This window comes from Mastigoproctus giganteus, chromosome 9 (genome assembly GCF_048544385.1).
Source record: "Mastigoproctus giganteus isolate SK-2022 chromosome 9, ASM4854438v1, whole genome shotgun sequence".
Lineage (NCBI taxonomy): Eukaryota > Metazoa > Arthropoda > Arachnida > Uropygi > Thelyphonidae > Mastigoproctus > Mastigoproctus giganteus.
This window is the reverse complement of record NC_143583.1, coordinates 130215984-130229079: the sequence shown is the minus strand read 5'-3', so window position 1 is coordinate 130229079 and position 13096 is coordinate 130215984. Positions and strand designations below refer to the sequence as shown.

Below are 13096 nucleotides of genomic sequence, written 5' to 3'. Positions count from 1 at the left end.
GAATCCCCCTAGCTAGCAATTTTCCGACCCACCTAACATTGACTCGATAGCATCAGCAAATATTCTTGCACCCTTTCTATTTAAGTGTATCCCATCCCTGTAGAAGAAGTCTCTCCTGTTTGCTGAAAAAATTTCTACCCCTTGAGCCTTGCACATTCACTCCAGGGCTGAATTGATTGACGAGGCTCTCATCATGTACTCCCTCCTATCGTGTCTGGTCAGAATTGCAGACACTTTCAAATTTAACCCTAACTCACTACTTTTTGTATCATTGACCTGTACTTGTTAAGTAAATCTGAAGATCTCCTACTCTCAATGTCACTGGTGCCAATATGTACAACAATACCACCTTTTGTGCCCTTAAAAGATGATATATGCTTTACAACATCTTCAACTTTTGCCCCTGGCAGACATACCATGGTCCTATTCCATCTATCCTTTTTACACAATATATTCTCTGTCTCCCTGGCAATAGAGTCACCAACAAATAATTCCTGTGGGACCAGTGCATTCTGCCTTGGAGATTGCCGCTGTGTTGTCTGATGCCCAGGAGTGAGCTCTGGTGTTGAGTTGGGCAGCTGAGAGCTTGACAGGCCCCTCGTATTAATTTCTTCGAGGGCCTCTACCGTACACCTCAAGCTCTCGTAGTTGCCTATTAGAATGCTGACTTTACGCCTAATTTCTAGACACTCTCTGCACCTGGCACACACAAAGACATCCTCCTTGGCTAGATCATGTTCTCTTCCAGAGAGTTCCGCAAACATTTCACAAGTTGCACATTTTTCTAGGCTGTGATGCGTTGGAGAATTGCCCCCCCTTCACTTCTCCCCCGAGTCACAGCACTCCCTCCAATTTGTGCCCCTTGCTTTGCTGCTCTAGTCTGGGTTATGATATTTTAAGTTAATAAGATCAATAAATTTAATTAATTAATTGTCAATACTACACTATCGCAAGAAAGACACAAGCTGTCGGTTTAGTAATGCTAGGAGTTTTAAATAAAATGAATAAACTTTTTCTTTTAGTCAGAATAACTGGTGCTGATGTAATGATTAGACTAATGCTGATATTGTCGGAACGACTGAAATTCAGTTCAGAGATAGCTGTTGTTGTTGTTGGAGGTTTTACGGCGCAACTGCAGCTGAAGGCTTCAGAGATAGGGTATGGAGAATTTACTGTATCTAAAAAGCAGACAACCTTAAAATCAGTCATACACTTCCTAATTCATTTCACAAATATACGTGGTCTCGATTCTAATCTCAACGATGTCCATTTCCACTTGTAGTCTGCCAAACCCCATGTACTTTTTCTGACAATCTCAGTTATTGATTGATTCAACTACCACTCATCTCAGATGCCCAAATTATTCTCTGTATGATTCCTTTATCCTCAAAGGTGGTAGTTGTGTATATGTCCATTCTGATATTCCCTGTCAGAGACTTGGCAATTTGGAATCTCCTCTCTTTGATCTCCTCTGGCTTAAAATCTCTCTACCTCATTGTGTCAAATAAATCTGTTGTCTCTACCGTTCTCCCAACTCCACTAATCACTTGGGGCTCTTTGACTTCCTCTCTTTGCAACTTGACTTTCTCCAGTCCAACTTTCCTAACAGTGAGGTAATTTTCCTTGGTGATTTTAATGTTCACAACTCCAGCTGCCTTCCGTTTTCTAGTCACACCGACCCAGCTGGTCGAGATGCTCAGGCTTTTGCAATTACTAATGACCTTGCACAGATTGTTCATTTACCTACAAGAATACCGGACAATCCTAATCATACAGCCAACATGCTTGATCTTTTTCTCACAAACAACCCTTCTAAGTACACGGTTGAAGTGAGAGGTCCTTTAGGCACTTCAGATCACAACTTGGTGATTGTCTCTTCTCCAATGGAGCCTTTATCTCATGGCTATTCACAACCTTGTATTGTTTAGCATTACAAGAATGCAAAATGGGATAAGCTGCGAGATCTCTTTTCCTCGGTCGGATTACTGTTTCAAAACTTCTGATGTCAATGTTTGCTCAGATCGTTTCAGTGAAATTATTCTTGCAGGAATGGAATCCTTTATCCCACACTCCACTTTAAAATCTCGTCCTTTATCTAAACTTTGGTTTTTCAATAAATGTGCTAAGTCTGTTCAACAGACGAAAGTTGCATATCCGTAATTGGCTTGTTTCTAATTCTTCAGTTTCATTTTCTGCCTACACCAAAGCTTGCAACAATTGTAAAGCAGTTATTAATCAGTCCAAACTAGAGTTTGAACAGGCTAAGAGTAGAAAACTTGCTCCTTGCCCTTATTGTAGCCGAGCATTCTTGTCTCTCGCCAAAGCTATTGGTCGCAACCTTTGCCCATCTCTGCTCCCACCTTTGTCCAAACCAGATGGTTCTGTTGACACTTCAGCCAAGGATAAAGCTGACCTGCTAGCATCCCATTTTTCTTCCAACTCATGTATTAATGATCTTGGTAAAACACCTCCCACCATTCCCAACACGCTCTATTCAATGCCTCCTGTGGTCTTCTGTCTGAAGGATGTCAGAAGGATTTTGACGAATCTTGATGCTAAGAAAGCTCCAGGTCCCGATGGTATTTCTTCACTTGATCTCAAAACCTATGCTCCTGAATTTACTCCTATTCTTTGCCGCCTTTTTCACTTTCTTATTCCAAAGGTGTTTTTCCTTCTGCTTGGAAATTTGCTCATATCCAGCCAGTTCCTAAAAATGTGTGACAAAAAACCCTCCCATCCAATTATCGTCCCATTGCAATTACTTCTACTCTTTCTAAAGTAATGGAGAAATCGATTAACTGCCAACTCTTAAACTACCTAGAAACCTTCCGTCTGATCAACGATCGCCAGTATGAATTCCGTCAGTGTCGATCCACTGGTGATATTCTGGCTTATGTTACCCATTTATGGACTAATTCAATGGAAAGGTTCGGTGAAACACAAGTAGTTGCTCTTGACATCTCAAAGGCTTTTGATCGTGTTTGGCATAAAGGTCTTCTAAACAAGCTTCCATCTTAAGGTTTGCCAACTGTTTTTAGTAATTGGTTATCCAGTTTTCTCTCTGATCGCTCACTGATTGTGATGGTAGATGGTTTTCTGTCTTCTAACTTCTCCACTAATGCCGGTGTCCCCCAAGGTTCAGTTCTGTCCCCCACTCTTTTCCTCTTGTATATTCATGACCTACTTCCATTGATCAGAAATCCTATCCATAGTTTTGCCTTTGATAGCACATTGCATTCCACTATCCATTTTGAGCAACCTTGCCCTGCGCAAAAATCTGCTACCAATTCCTTAAATGCTGGTCTTCGGGTAATTCTCCAATGGGGCAAAGACAACTTAGTTGATTTCAACCCTTCGAAAAAAACTCGGTCTTGTCTTATATCTCGCAAAATAGATTCTTCTGCTCCTATGCTTATCTTTGGTAACACTCCGATTTCTAGGCAAAATGATATATCCCTTTTGGCGATTACCCTGACTTCTAATCTCTCTTGGCACAAGCACATTACAAATATTGCTTCCTCTGCATCTAAAAAACTTGGTTTTCTCTTTCGCTTTTGGCATTACTTTTCTTCCAAACAACTGCTCACTCTGTATAAATCGCAAATCCGCCCTGCCATGGAATATTGTTCCCACATCTGGGGTAGTGCCCCCAAAACCTCTCTCAGGCTTCTTGATTCCATTCAGAAGAGGGCAGTTAGGTCAATTAATGATTCATCTCTAACAGAGTCTCTCCACTCGCTGTCTCATAGATGTACTGTTTCTGCTGCATGCCTCTTCTACAGATACTTCCATGGGCACTGTTCTTCTGAATTGGCTTCTATAATTCCCGCTCTCTCTTTCAAAACAGTCCGAACACGTTCAGCCACCAGCCAACATCCATTTACTGTCCAACTTCAAACTCACAGAACCAACTTTTCATCTTCCTCGTTTATTAATTCAACTGCCGTTTGCTGGAACAACCTTCCTTCATATGTATTTCCTGAAAATTACAGTCTACAGAAGTTCAAGTCGAATGTCAACAAATATCTTCTTTCGTCTTCTCAACCTCCAACCCAAGCATGGTACTAAGTACTATAGGTTCTACTACCTCTTGTGTTTGGGGTTAACATAAAAAAAAAAAAAAAAAAAAATACTATTTTTAGTTGAATATAAGCCCAACCCTTGGTACAAAATACTTTTCCTCAGTCTTAAATGGGTGCAGAATGATCCCTATAATTTAAAATCGAACATGGTAAATGTACAAATTTATTTGATTTTCAGCTTTTTCAACTGTTTATAAATACTTCCCTGCATTTTTATAGTATCAAATATTTTGTTAGTTTCTGTTGTCTTTTATTATGGTTTATATAATTGATCATGTTCATCATCACTTGAAATTTATTATCTGGTTTATCTGTGTTTTTACAAACTGGAGCTGTCTGCTTGATGAATGAATGAAAAATTATCCTACTAAGAATTTATTTTTATACCACAGACTTGTTTGTTATTTTGGTTTTTAGGAGCATTAGCAACTAAGGCCATATTGCTCCGGGAATATGCGGTGGTCATTCCCTGACCTTTCCGCATCCTCCGTATTTGGTGGTGACAGGCTCGAACCCCGGTCTAATCAAGAAGCGTGTGCTACGCACTGCTGCTCCTTCCCACCTGGCTACAGAGGCGCTTAAATATAATGCATATTGTGCTCTCAATCATAGAGGATACCCACTGTACAGTAGGCCTCCTCTTATTTGTTGATCTGTTTACCTATCAGGCACAAGAGTTGAAATGATAAATTTTATGAAATAGAATACTTGTTAATAAAATATCTTATTTTTTATAATCAAGTACAGTAATACCCCGAAGTTACGCGATAGGTGGGTCTAGGACAATCGCTTAAGTCGAATTTGCGTAAGTCGGGGTACAACTTTGCATATAAATACATATAAATTTTGTTTAATTGGGACCAAGGACTAACAAAAACACTAGTATAAAAGAAAAATATTTAATAAAATTGCAGTTATTTATACATATTTATACAAATTATTTATTAAAAAATAAATGAGTTAAGTAAAAAAGTTATTTCGATGTTGATGGCTTCATAAAATCTAACAAATTCGTCTGACAACACAGCGCCTTCTTTTTTTCACTCAGAATTTCTTCGTAGCAAGCTAATAATTTTTTATTCCTTGCTTTGTAGCTATAATGCGTTCTTCGTTGGGGTCTATTTTCTAAAATTTTTAAGCCCTTTTCAATTGAGCTGAGACCTTCCGTCAAGCTTGCAATTGTCATGTGCTTTTCTGGTGGAACTGGGTCTGAAGTGTCGGATAATTCAGTGACATTTTGCTCATGCATCTCTATGAGCTCATTCATTGTCAGCTCCTCACTATGTGAATCCAACTGCTCGTTGACATTATCACCATTGACTTCCAAATCTAATTGCCTGGCAAGATTAACAACTTCTTCTATCATATGAGCGACAAGATCAGTTTCTGGCATTGTTTTCATCTCGTTTTTGAAAAAAAAATGGACAAAGTTTCTTCCAGACACCATTCAATGTTTTTTTGTGAATTTCATCCCAAGATTCTTCAATGATTCTTACGGCATCTAAAACATTGAATTGTTTCCAAAAGTCTTTAACAGATATCTCACTATTTTGTCTCATAGCTTCATTCAGATGTGCAAATGAACGCCTCGTGTAGTAGGCCTTGAATGTTTTGATGACTCCGTGGTCCATCGGTTGAAGCAAGCTGGTTGTGTTTTGAGGCAAAAACACTACTTTCACATGTCGGTCGAAATTAATTAGGGTGGCAGGAGGGTGATTGGGTGCATTGTTAATAAGAAGGATCAATTTAAATGGAATCTGTTTAGACTTGCAATAATGTTCGATTTCGGGTATGAAGTGGTGACCAAACCAGTCCTCAAAAACGGAAGCTCTCACCCAAGCTTTATGATTTGACTTCCAAATCACTGGTAAGCTAATTTTAGATATATTTTTTAAAACTCTTGGGTTTTCGGAGTGATATATTAAGAGAGGTTTTAACTTGCTTTTACCAGCTGCATTCCAGCCGACCATCATTGTCATTCGGTCTTTGGAAACCTTAAAGCCTGGAAAGTTTTTTTTATTCGTGAAAACGATGTAATTTCCGACAAAAGTTGAGCACGAATTCGAACGCACACATATAAATATGACAGTTGGAATGCAAATTCTTGTATATGTGTGCAGCTCATGCTGCAGCAAAGTTGAATTTTGTTCATCTTTCACTCTCACTCTCTGCTGTCGCACCATATATCGATAGCATATGAAAAACGACCTTGAAGATAGTGGGCGGCAGTGTTGCGAAACGAAAAAATCAAGAACCGTGTAACTCCGAGTTCGCGTAAGTCGGGGTATTACTGTATATGCATGACATTATCATTATCGGTTCATTCTGAGTCCTGGTCATGGAATATTCACATATTAGCATCTGTTACTCTCAAAAATTAGAAAATATATGGAGGTCAGGCACATGGCACCTTTTAGACTCCATTTAAACAATTAACTTGTTATAATCAGTAGTAAATTAAACCAAAAATAGAAAATACTGTCACCTGATAGTTTAGTTATAGTCACAACATGTGTAACATATATCTTGATATTTTTTTAAATCATTGGATTTAATAAATCCAATGAACTTCTTAAACTCTTAGTAAATTCCATAGTTATAATGCTATGCAACAAATCATGGCACCATTCTAATTCTATCTGTTTGACCTTCTCTTTCTTTAAATCTGCTATCTCTTTCTTTTTACTTGTGAGGCATCTTGCTCTGAAACTTTATAAAGTGAATGTAATGCTAAGTTATTTAGTTGGGCTGTATCATGAGCAGGGGGAGGGAATGCTTTCGTCAGGACATATCCACAATGGAAAAGTGGTACGAAGGTCACTGGGATACTGCCATGATAGGAGATTACTGCTGGTTTCCTAAGAGGGGAAAGAAAAATGAGCTATAAGAAAAACTGCGTGAGTGGCAAACATATAATATACTCCATACATTCTAAAGAAGTAGAATGTATGGAGTATATTATATGTTTAATTAAAGTACTTTAAAATGAATAACTCATTTTTAAGATAGCATATGTATTATTGTGTGATATTTGAAATTGGTTGTTCATTAAATTAATTTTAAAAAATTCAGGATATCTTTTAATTGAGATGTGCTAAAGACATAATGTTGGTATTTTTAGAATCAGCAGATCAGTTTATTTTCTCACCAGTAGCAAAACAGTAACAAAAACTAATTTAAAATAACATTAGTTAGTTGCTTATATATTTCTAGTACTGTGAACATTTATAAATAAGTCTTCAGAAAGTTTTTAATACTATTGGAATTCATTTTTTATAAATTTTTCATTGTACTAGCAGATTGCAAGTAAATAATGCTATTTAACTTAGTTTTTGTTAATGTTTTGTCACTTATAGAAAACTATAGTACTTTGAAACATTTCACAGACATATAATTTTACTTTATTAAAAAGAATGTTCATTACACATTTTACACTATTACAGGTTTCCTTCTGAATTTAAATTTCATTTGTTGGTTCTGTGTTTTGGATATAAAAAAAAAAGGTTGAAGTAATTTTTATTTTTATATGTAATAGGAAACTGATGCAATGGATTTACCAGAACAGAATGTTGTCTTTATGATGCTTCTCAGATCATTTTGTGAGCAAAAGCAGATGAAGCACACTCATATCAGAGCTCCAAAAGAAGGTCAGAAACAAGAGGTAAGAAATAATTTATAGTCCATTACAGTACAAAAACAAGGAGTTCAAAGATTTAAATTCCCATTTTATGGTTAAACCAGTAACATACAGAGCAAAAATATTATTATTACAAAATCAATAAAGGAATGATATGTAACATTTTAAAAGTGTAAGTAGAAACATTCTGTCCATAATTAAGGGTTTAGGCATAGTGTTTCTAGTTCTATCTATAGCGATAAAAATTTAATAAAAAGAAGCTTAATGTCTATATATGAAGTTCTCTGAACAGTGCAAAACCCCTGTGTATCCCTGTATGTAGGAATATACAGAGGTTTTGTTAATGTTATACAGGAATCACCATCTTATCCCAACAGTGATAAGGTGGTGATTATACCATTGTATAAGGCAATGGTTAGCCACATCTTGAGTATTGCATATAGGTCTGGGAGCCTCATTTTCAGAAAGACATGGATCTGTTGGAACAGGTTCAGAGAAGAGCAACACGACTGGTGAGGGCAGCAAAAGGGTGCCCTTACTAGGAAAGGCTTCAGGTCTGCAAATTGCAGTGTCTGGAGACTAGGAACCTATGGGGAGATTTAATAGAGGTGTTTAAAGGATTGAGCTCAAAGTTGATGAAATCCTTCCTCTTACTCAGAATACATGCAAGGGGGCATAAAGTCTCAAATTGAGGGAAGATGGATACAGATTGGATTTGTGTAAATTTTCTTTTAGTCAGAGGCTGGTTGATTATTGGAACAAACTCCCATTGTTGTACAGGTGGGTAATTTGAATAAATTCAAGGAAGAATTGGATGAGCTGTTAGAGGGAATGGACAATCGAAATGGGAAGCATTGGTTTTTGTTTTTTGGCTGATGCTGTATAAGCTTGATTTCTTGCATCATTTTACACTGTTGACCGATACGATAGTGGTGCCATCTGGTATAGCTCCTAATAACTGAAACCCACTACCAGATGCAAAAAGCGAAAGCTAAACAGGTCCACCTCCATAGCTGGATTAAGATGACAGGTAGAAAATCCGAACATACTGCATCAAGTGTGACACAGAATAAAGTCACTTGCATTCAGGCCCGAGGGAGAGTGACTAGAATATTTTAGGAATCTTTGTAGCACAGTTTCACGTTGATGATTGACTTTTTTCTTATAAAGCATGAATCATTACTATTTGCTAACGTGCCTTGGGTTGTAATGTACTGCATATGTCACCTAACTTGTTTTTTTTTTTTTTTTTTTGTTAGTGCTGAAAACAGTGCTCAGAATGAAAGCATTAAGCACAAAAATCCATGTCTTGGATGGGTACCAGATTTATAAGTAGGACTTTGATTTCAATGAATTTGCATCTTATTTAGATGCAAATTCATTGGTAGTGCATAAACAATGCTTAGTTGAATATAAAAATGTTTCATACAAAACAGAGTGGTTTAACACTTTTTTTTTTTTTTACAGAATATGAATTTTTTTGCACTTGGGAGGGCGAGGAGGGAAATTTAGTCACTTTATACATTTTTTCCTAGAAATTCCAACTTTTTGGCATTTTGTATTGAGGGAAGTACAATGTATTAATGTTGAAATGGATGAACATACTCCTCATTTATCACCGATGGATTAACTTGTCAGTGTGTGCGCAATTGGGATGGGAACATTCTGAGAAATGAGGCAGTAGCCCAGAAATGTATTTAAAATTAATTACGTTTTAATAAAATTATTTTAAAATGCTTTGGGGGAATTTCATCCCAGTCGTGTAATCATGTGACATTTTGTAATCAGTCTTAGTGAAGCATCTGTGAAGTTTTATGCATCTAGCATCAATTTTGAAGGTTACTAATTTGTAAGACCCAGTTTCTGTTTTGCTAGTGAATGTCATTTGTAGTTTTGCACTTCTGTTTGCAGCCGACTGGGCTAGCCGGGTGAGTAAAGTGCCTGCCTGGCAAACCAAAGGTTGCTGGTTCGATTCCCGCCTCAGGCTTGGATCAAAGTACTGCAAAAACCTTGGAAGGTGCATTATGGCCATAGAAGCCTATGCGCCAACAACTACCAAAAAAAAAAAAAAAAAAAAAAAAAACTTCTGTTTGCAAAAGGTGTTTTACAGATTTCTTTGAAACTATTCACAGACCTCCTCATGAACGAATATTGAATACAACCTTAGGGAGAGTCTATGTAATCGCCATATAATCTTCCCCCCCATAACACTTAGCATGTAATAATACCTCATGAAAGTAGAACAGCATCGGCCCTTTGAGATGGTATACCACCCAGATATCCAGAGCCCCAGAATTCCCGGCTCAAGTCTCTATCCTGGAACTAGCTCGCCTTATTTGACTTTTGCCCTAAGGCCATATTCAACATTCGTCCATTTGGCCTTGATTACCCTAAACCATATCTTACCTGGTTCTCTTTATATAGCCCTGCACAAGGCCAATTTTTGTTGTTTGTATTACAGTGCATGAAGTAAGAAGTCAGGTTCCTCCAAAGTGTATGTAGGTATAATTGTCATGTTTCTGTTTAATATTCTTGTAGTTTAATTTTGACTGTAGAGTTCTAAATCTTCTGTATTCTTAACATTTTATTAATGCAAGTGTATATATTCTTTAACTTAATGTTAGTTGTAATTTCTTAATTAATTTCATAGTAATTTTCATATTGTGAAGATGTTATTATACCTCCCTCATACCATTTATGGTCTGAAGATGGGATTTGGCAGGAATCCTGAAATGTCAACTGCTAACAAATTAGTGTAGTATTATATATGAGTTTAATAAAAACTATTTTTTAAGAATTTTCACATGGTATAATAGTGTTATTTTATTGTGATATATATATATATATATATATATATATAATCAGTGCTTTTTTTGTAAAAAACATAGGTGCCGGTACTCATTCTTTGCTATCAGGAAAAATTGAAAATTAAAAGGATATGAAAAGAACTCTAAAAATTTTTTTTTCCTGATATTGTTACTTTTGTAGTAATGTTTTTGGAATAAGAACAACAAATTTTGTATATTAACACAGTTTATTAAGTATAAATTAATTATTCAAGTATATATAGAAAAATATGTAAAATGTGAATAAAATAAGTAAATAAATCGGTCAACTACTGAATGCCGAGCACTCAGGATGACACTATTGATCGTTAGTGTAGTATCTCAAATAGAGATTTTTATGGTAACTGAAAAAAGTTTCTAGTACCCTGGCTTGGCCTAAAACTTAGGAAATAACGAAAACATTGTCTATTTGAGTCTTTCCAGTTGTTGTGAATGCCAAGGGTGAGAGAAGCGACTCCAACTTCTTCCTGGAGAAACGATTAAAGTCTCGGGGAAGAAGCGACTGGCAGGTGAGAGCCGTACAAGACTCCGTGCAGGCTCCTCTCCACCACCACCGCCTCAACACTAGCTCTCTGAGTATCTCCTGGCCGGGACAACTCCAGCTTTGAAAATTGCTAAAATTACTTCTGGTTGCAAAATTTATAAATGACCTTTATAGAATTATTAACTAACTATTTAGCAACCTTTTTGTCACCAAAAGGAGAGTTATTAGTACAAAGACTCGTACTATCAAAGTGCAATAAAAAATTGGTTTTTTAATTTTAACACAAAAATAAATGATAGATTTCAATCGGAATAGTTTTCTCTTGATAGGCATCGAATAACGCATAGCTAATGTGATTTTTAAATTTTTAGCTCCGTTAGCAACGGAAATAGCCGGGGACATGAAAATTACTCACATTTTCCTGTTTGGTGCCGCAGTTTTTAATTTTAAAATTATATTTTAAACATACTCGTCGAGCTCTTTCCAACAGTTTAGCTATAGGTTGTCAACAACATTTTTATCCCCCCACATTTTAACTCCCCTCTATTTCTCAGACAAAATTTTGTCAACAATGATGAATGTGGCATTATGTTGGCCCGCTCGATGTGCAAACCCATGCAAAATTTCTAGTCAACAGTTTGAGTGGTTCCAGAGATACAATGCTGTGACAGATGGACGGACAGACAGACAACCGAGTGACATTTTAAGGGTCCTTCGTTAGACTATGGCCCCTAAAAATAATAAGTAAAAATAAATAACATAAGTAAAAATAATTTTATAATAAAGTTTTTGTAGAATATTCCAAATTTTTATTAAGTTTTCATCCGACACCATATGCCGACTTCTATGTGTGTGTGTCGGTTGCTAAATGACGTTTCCGAAGCAGCCACGAATTGACATATTTTGCTGGATCGAAGCGGGTCAGTTGTGGGCATACAATTTTAAGAAACAGTAGTGAAGAAACTGTTTTTGTCATCAACGAAGCTCTAGTTCGGCTGACAATCAGATTCATTTGTTAAAATCCTCGTTCATATTCAATCGATGAAATTGGTATCATACTCAGTGTCCATCAAATTCTTCAATTCTTCCGAAACCATCTTTTCAATTAGGTACCCCCGAAATCCACAAATTGCATTTAACTGTAACCTAATTGACAATTTTCTAACTTTATTTTCACCAAATGCCAACAATTCATGCTTAGAAGGTAGTAGTAGTAGTAGTGGCATGTGGTGCAAGAAAGCAAGTGTATGAACTTATGCAGCATCAGCAAAAAAAAAAAAAAAAAATCGCACCATTCCCTCCAAATGCCTGTCCAGTTCCTCCTTAAATTTATTTAACCTATCAACTTCCACAACGACAGATGTAAGTTTGTTCCAGCAATTAACCACCCGCTGGCTAAAGGCAAATTTTTGCACATCTTTTCTACATCAATCCTTTCTTAATTTGAATTTATGTCCCCTTAGGTTTGTAATCTGAACAAGAGGAAGGATTCCCATCAGAATTCAGCGTGCTCAATCCATTCAAGGCCTTATACACCTCAATCAGATCAGGTGCCTAGGCTCCAGCCACTGCAGTTTGCAGAACTTAAACCTCTCTTGGTAAGAGGATCCCTTCATTCCCCTCACCAATCTTGTTGCCCTTCTCTGTACACACTCAAGTAAATCTACATCCTTCCTAAAATGAGGCCTCCAGACCTGTACACAGTACTCAAGGCATGGCCTGACCATTGTCTTATACAGAAGGACAATCACCTCCTTTTCCCTGCTAGTAAAATTCCTATATATCATTGACAAAACCCCATGACCTGCCCTGGCAGCCTGTCTGCATTACTCAGAAAACTTCATATCTGACTGCACAATTACTCCCAGGTCTTTTTCATTTTCTACCACCTTAAGTGTAGTACTACACAGTTGGTACGTTTCTCTGGGGTTACTTCTACCCATATTCAGTACTTTGCATTTGTCAAGGTTAAACTTCAGTTGCCACTTCTTAGCCCATCTGCCCAAATTATCTAGATCCTGTTGCAGTAGCACACTGCCATTACTGT

General features: G+C 36.9%; 1 protein-coding gene across 2 annotated transcripts in view; it reads left to right on the top strand.

Annotated features, from left to right (window-relative positions):
- LOC150080729 (TBC1 domain family member 1-like) overlaps positions 1-13096 on the top strand; it is a 339728-nt gene that overhangs the window by 162203 nt on the left and 164429 nt on the right. For both annotated transcript variants that reach the window (XM_090381763.1, XM_090381761.1), the window contains exon 8: positions 7618-7743. In XM_090381763.1, coding sequence (XP_090237889.1) covers positions 7618-7743 — 126 coding nt within the window. The remainder of the gene's footprint in view (positions 1-7617; positions 7744-13096) is intronic.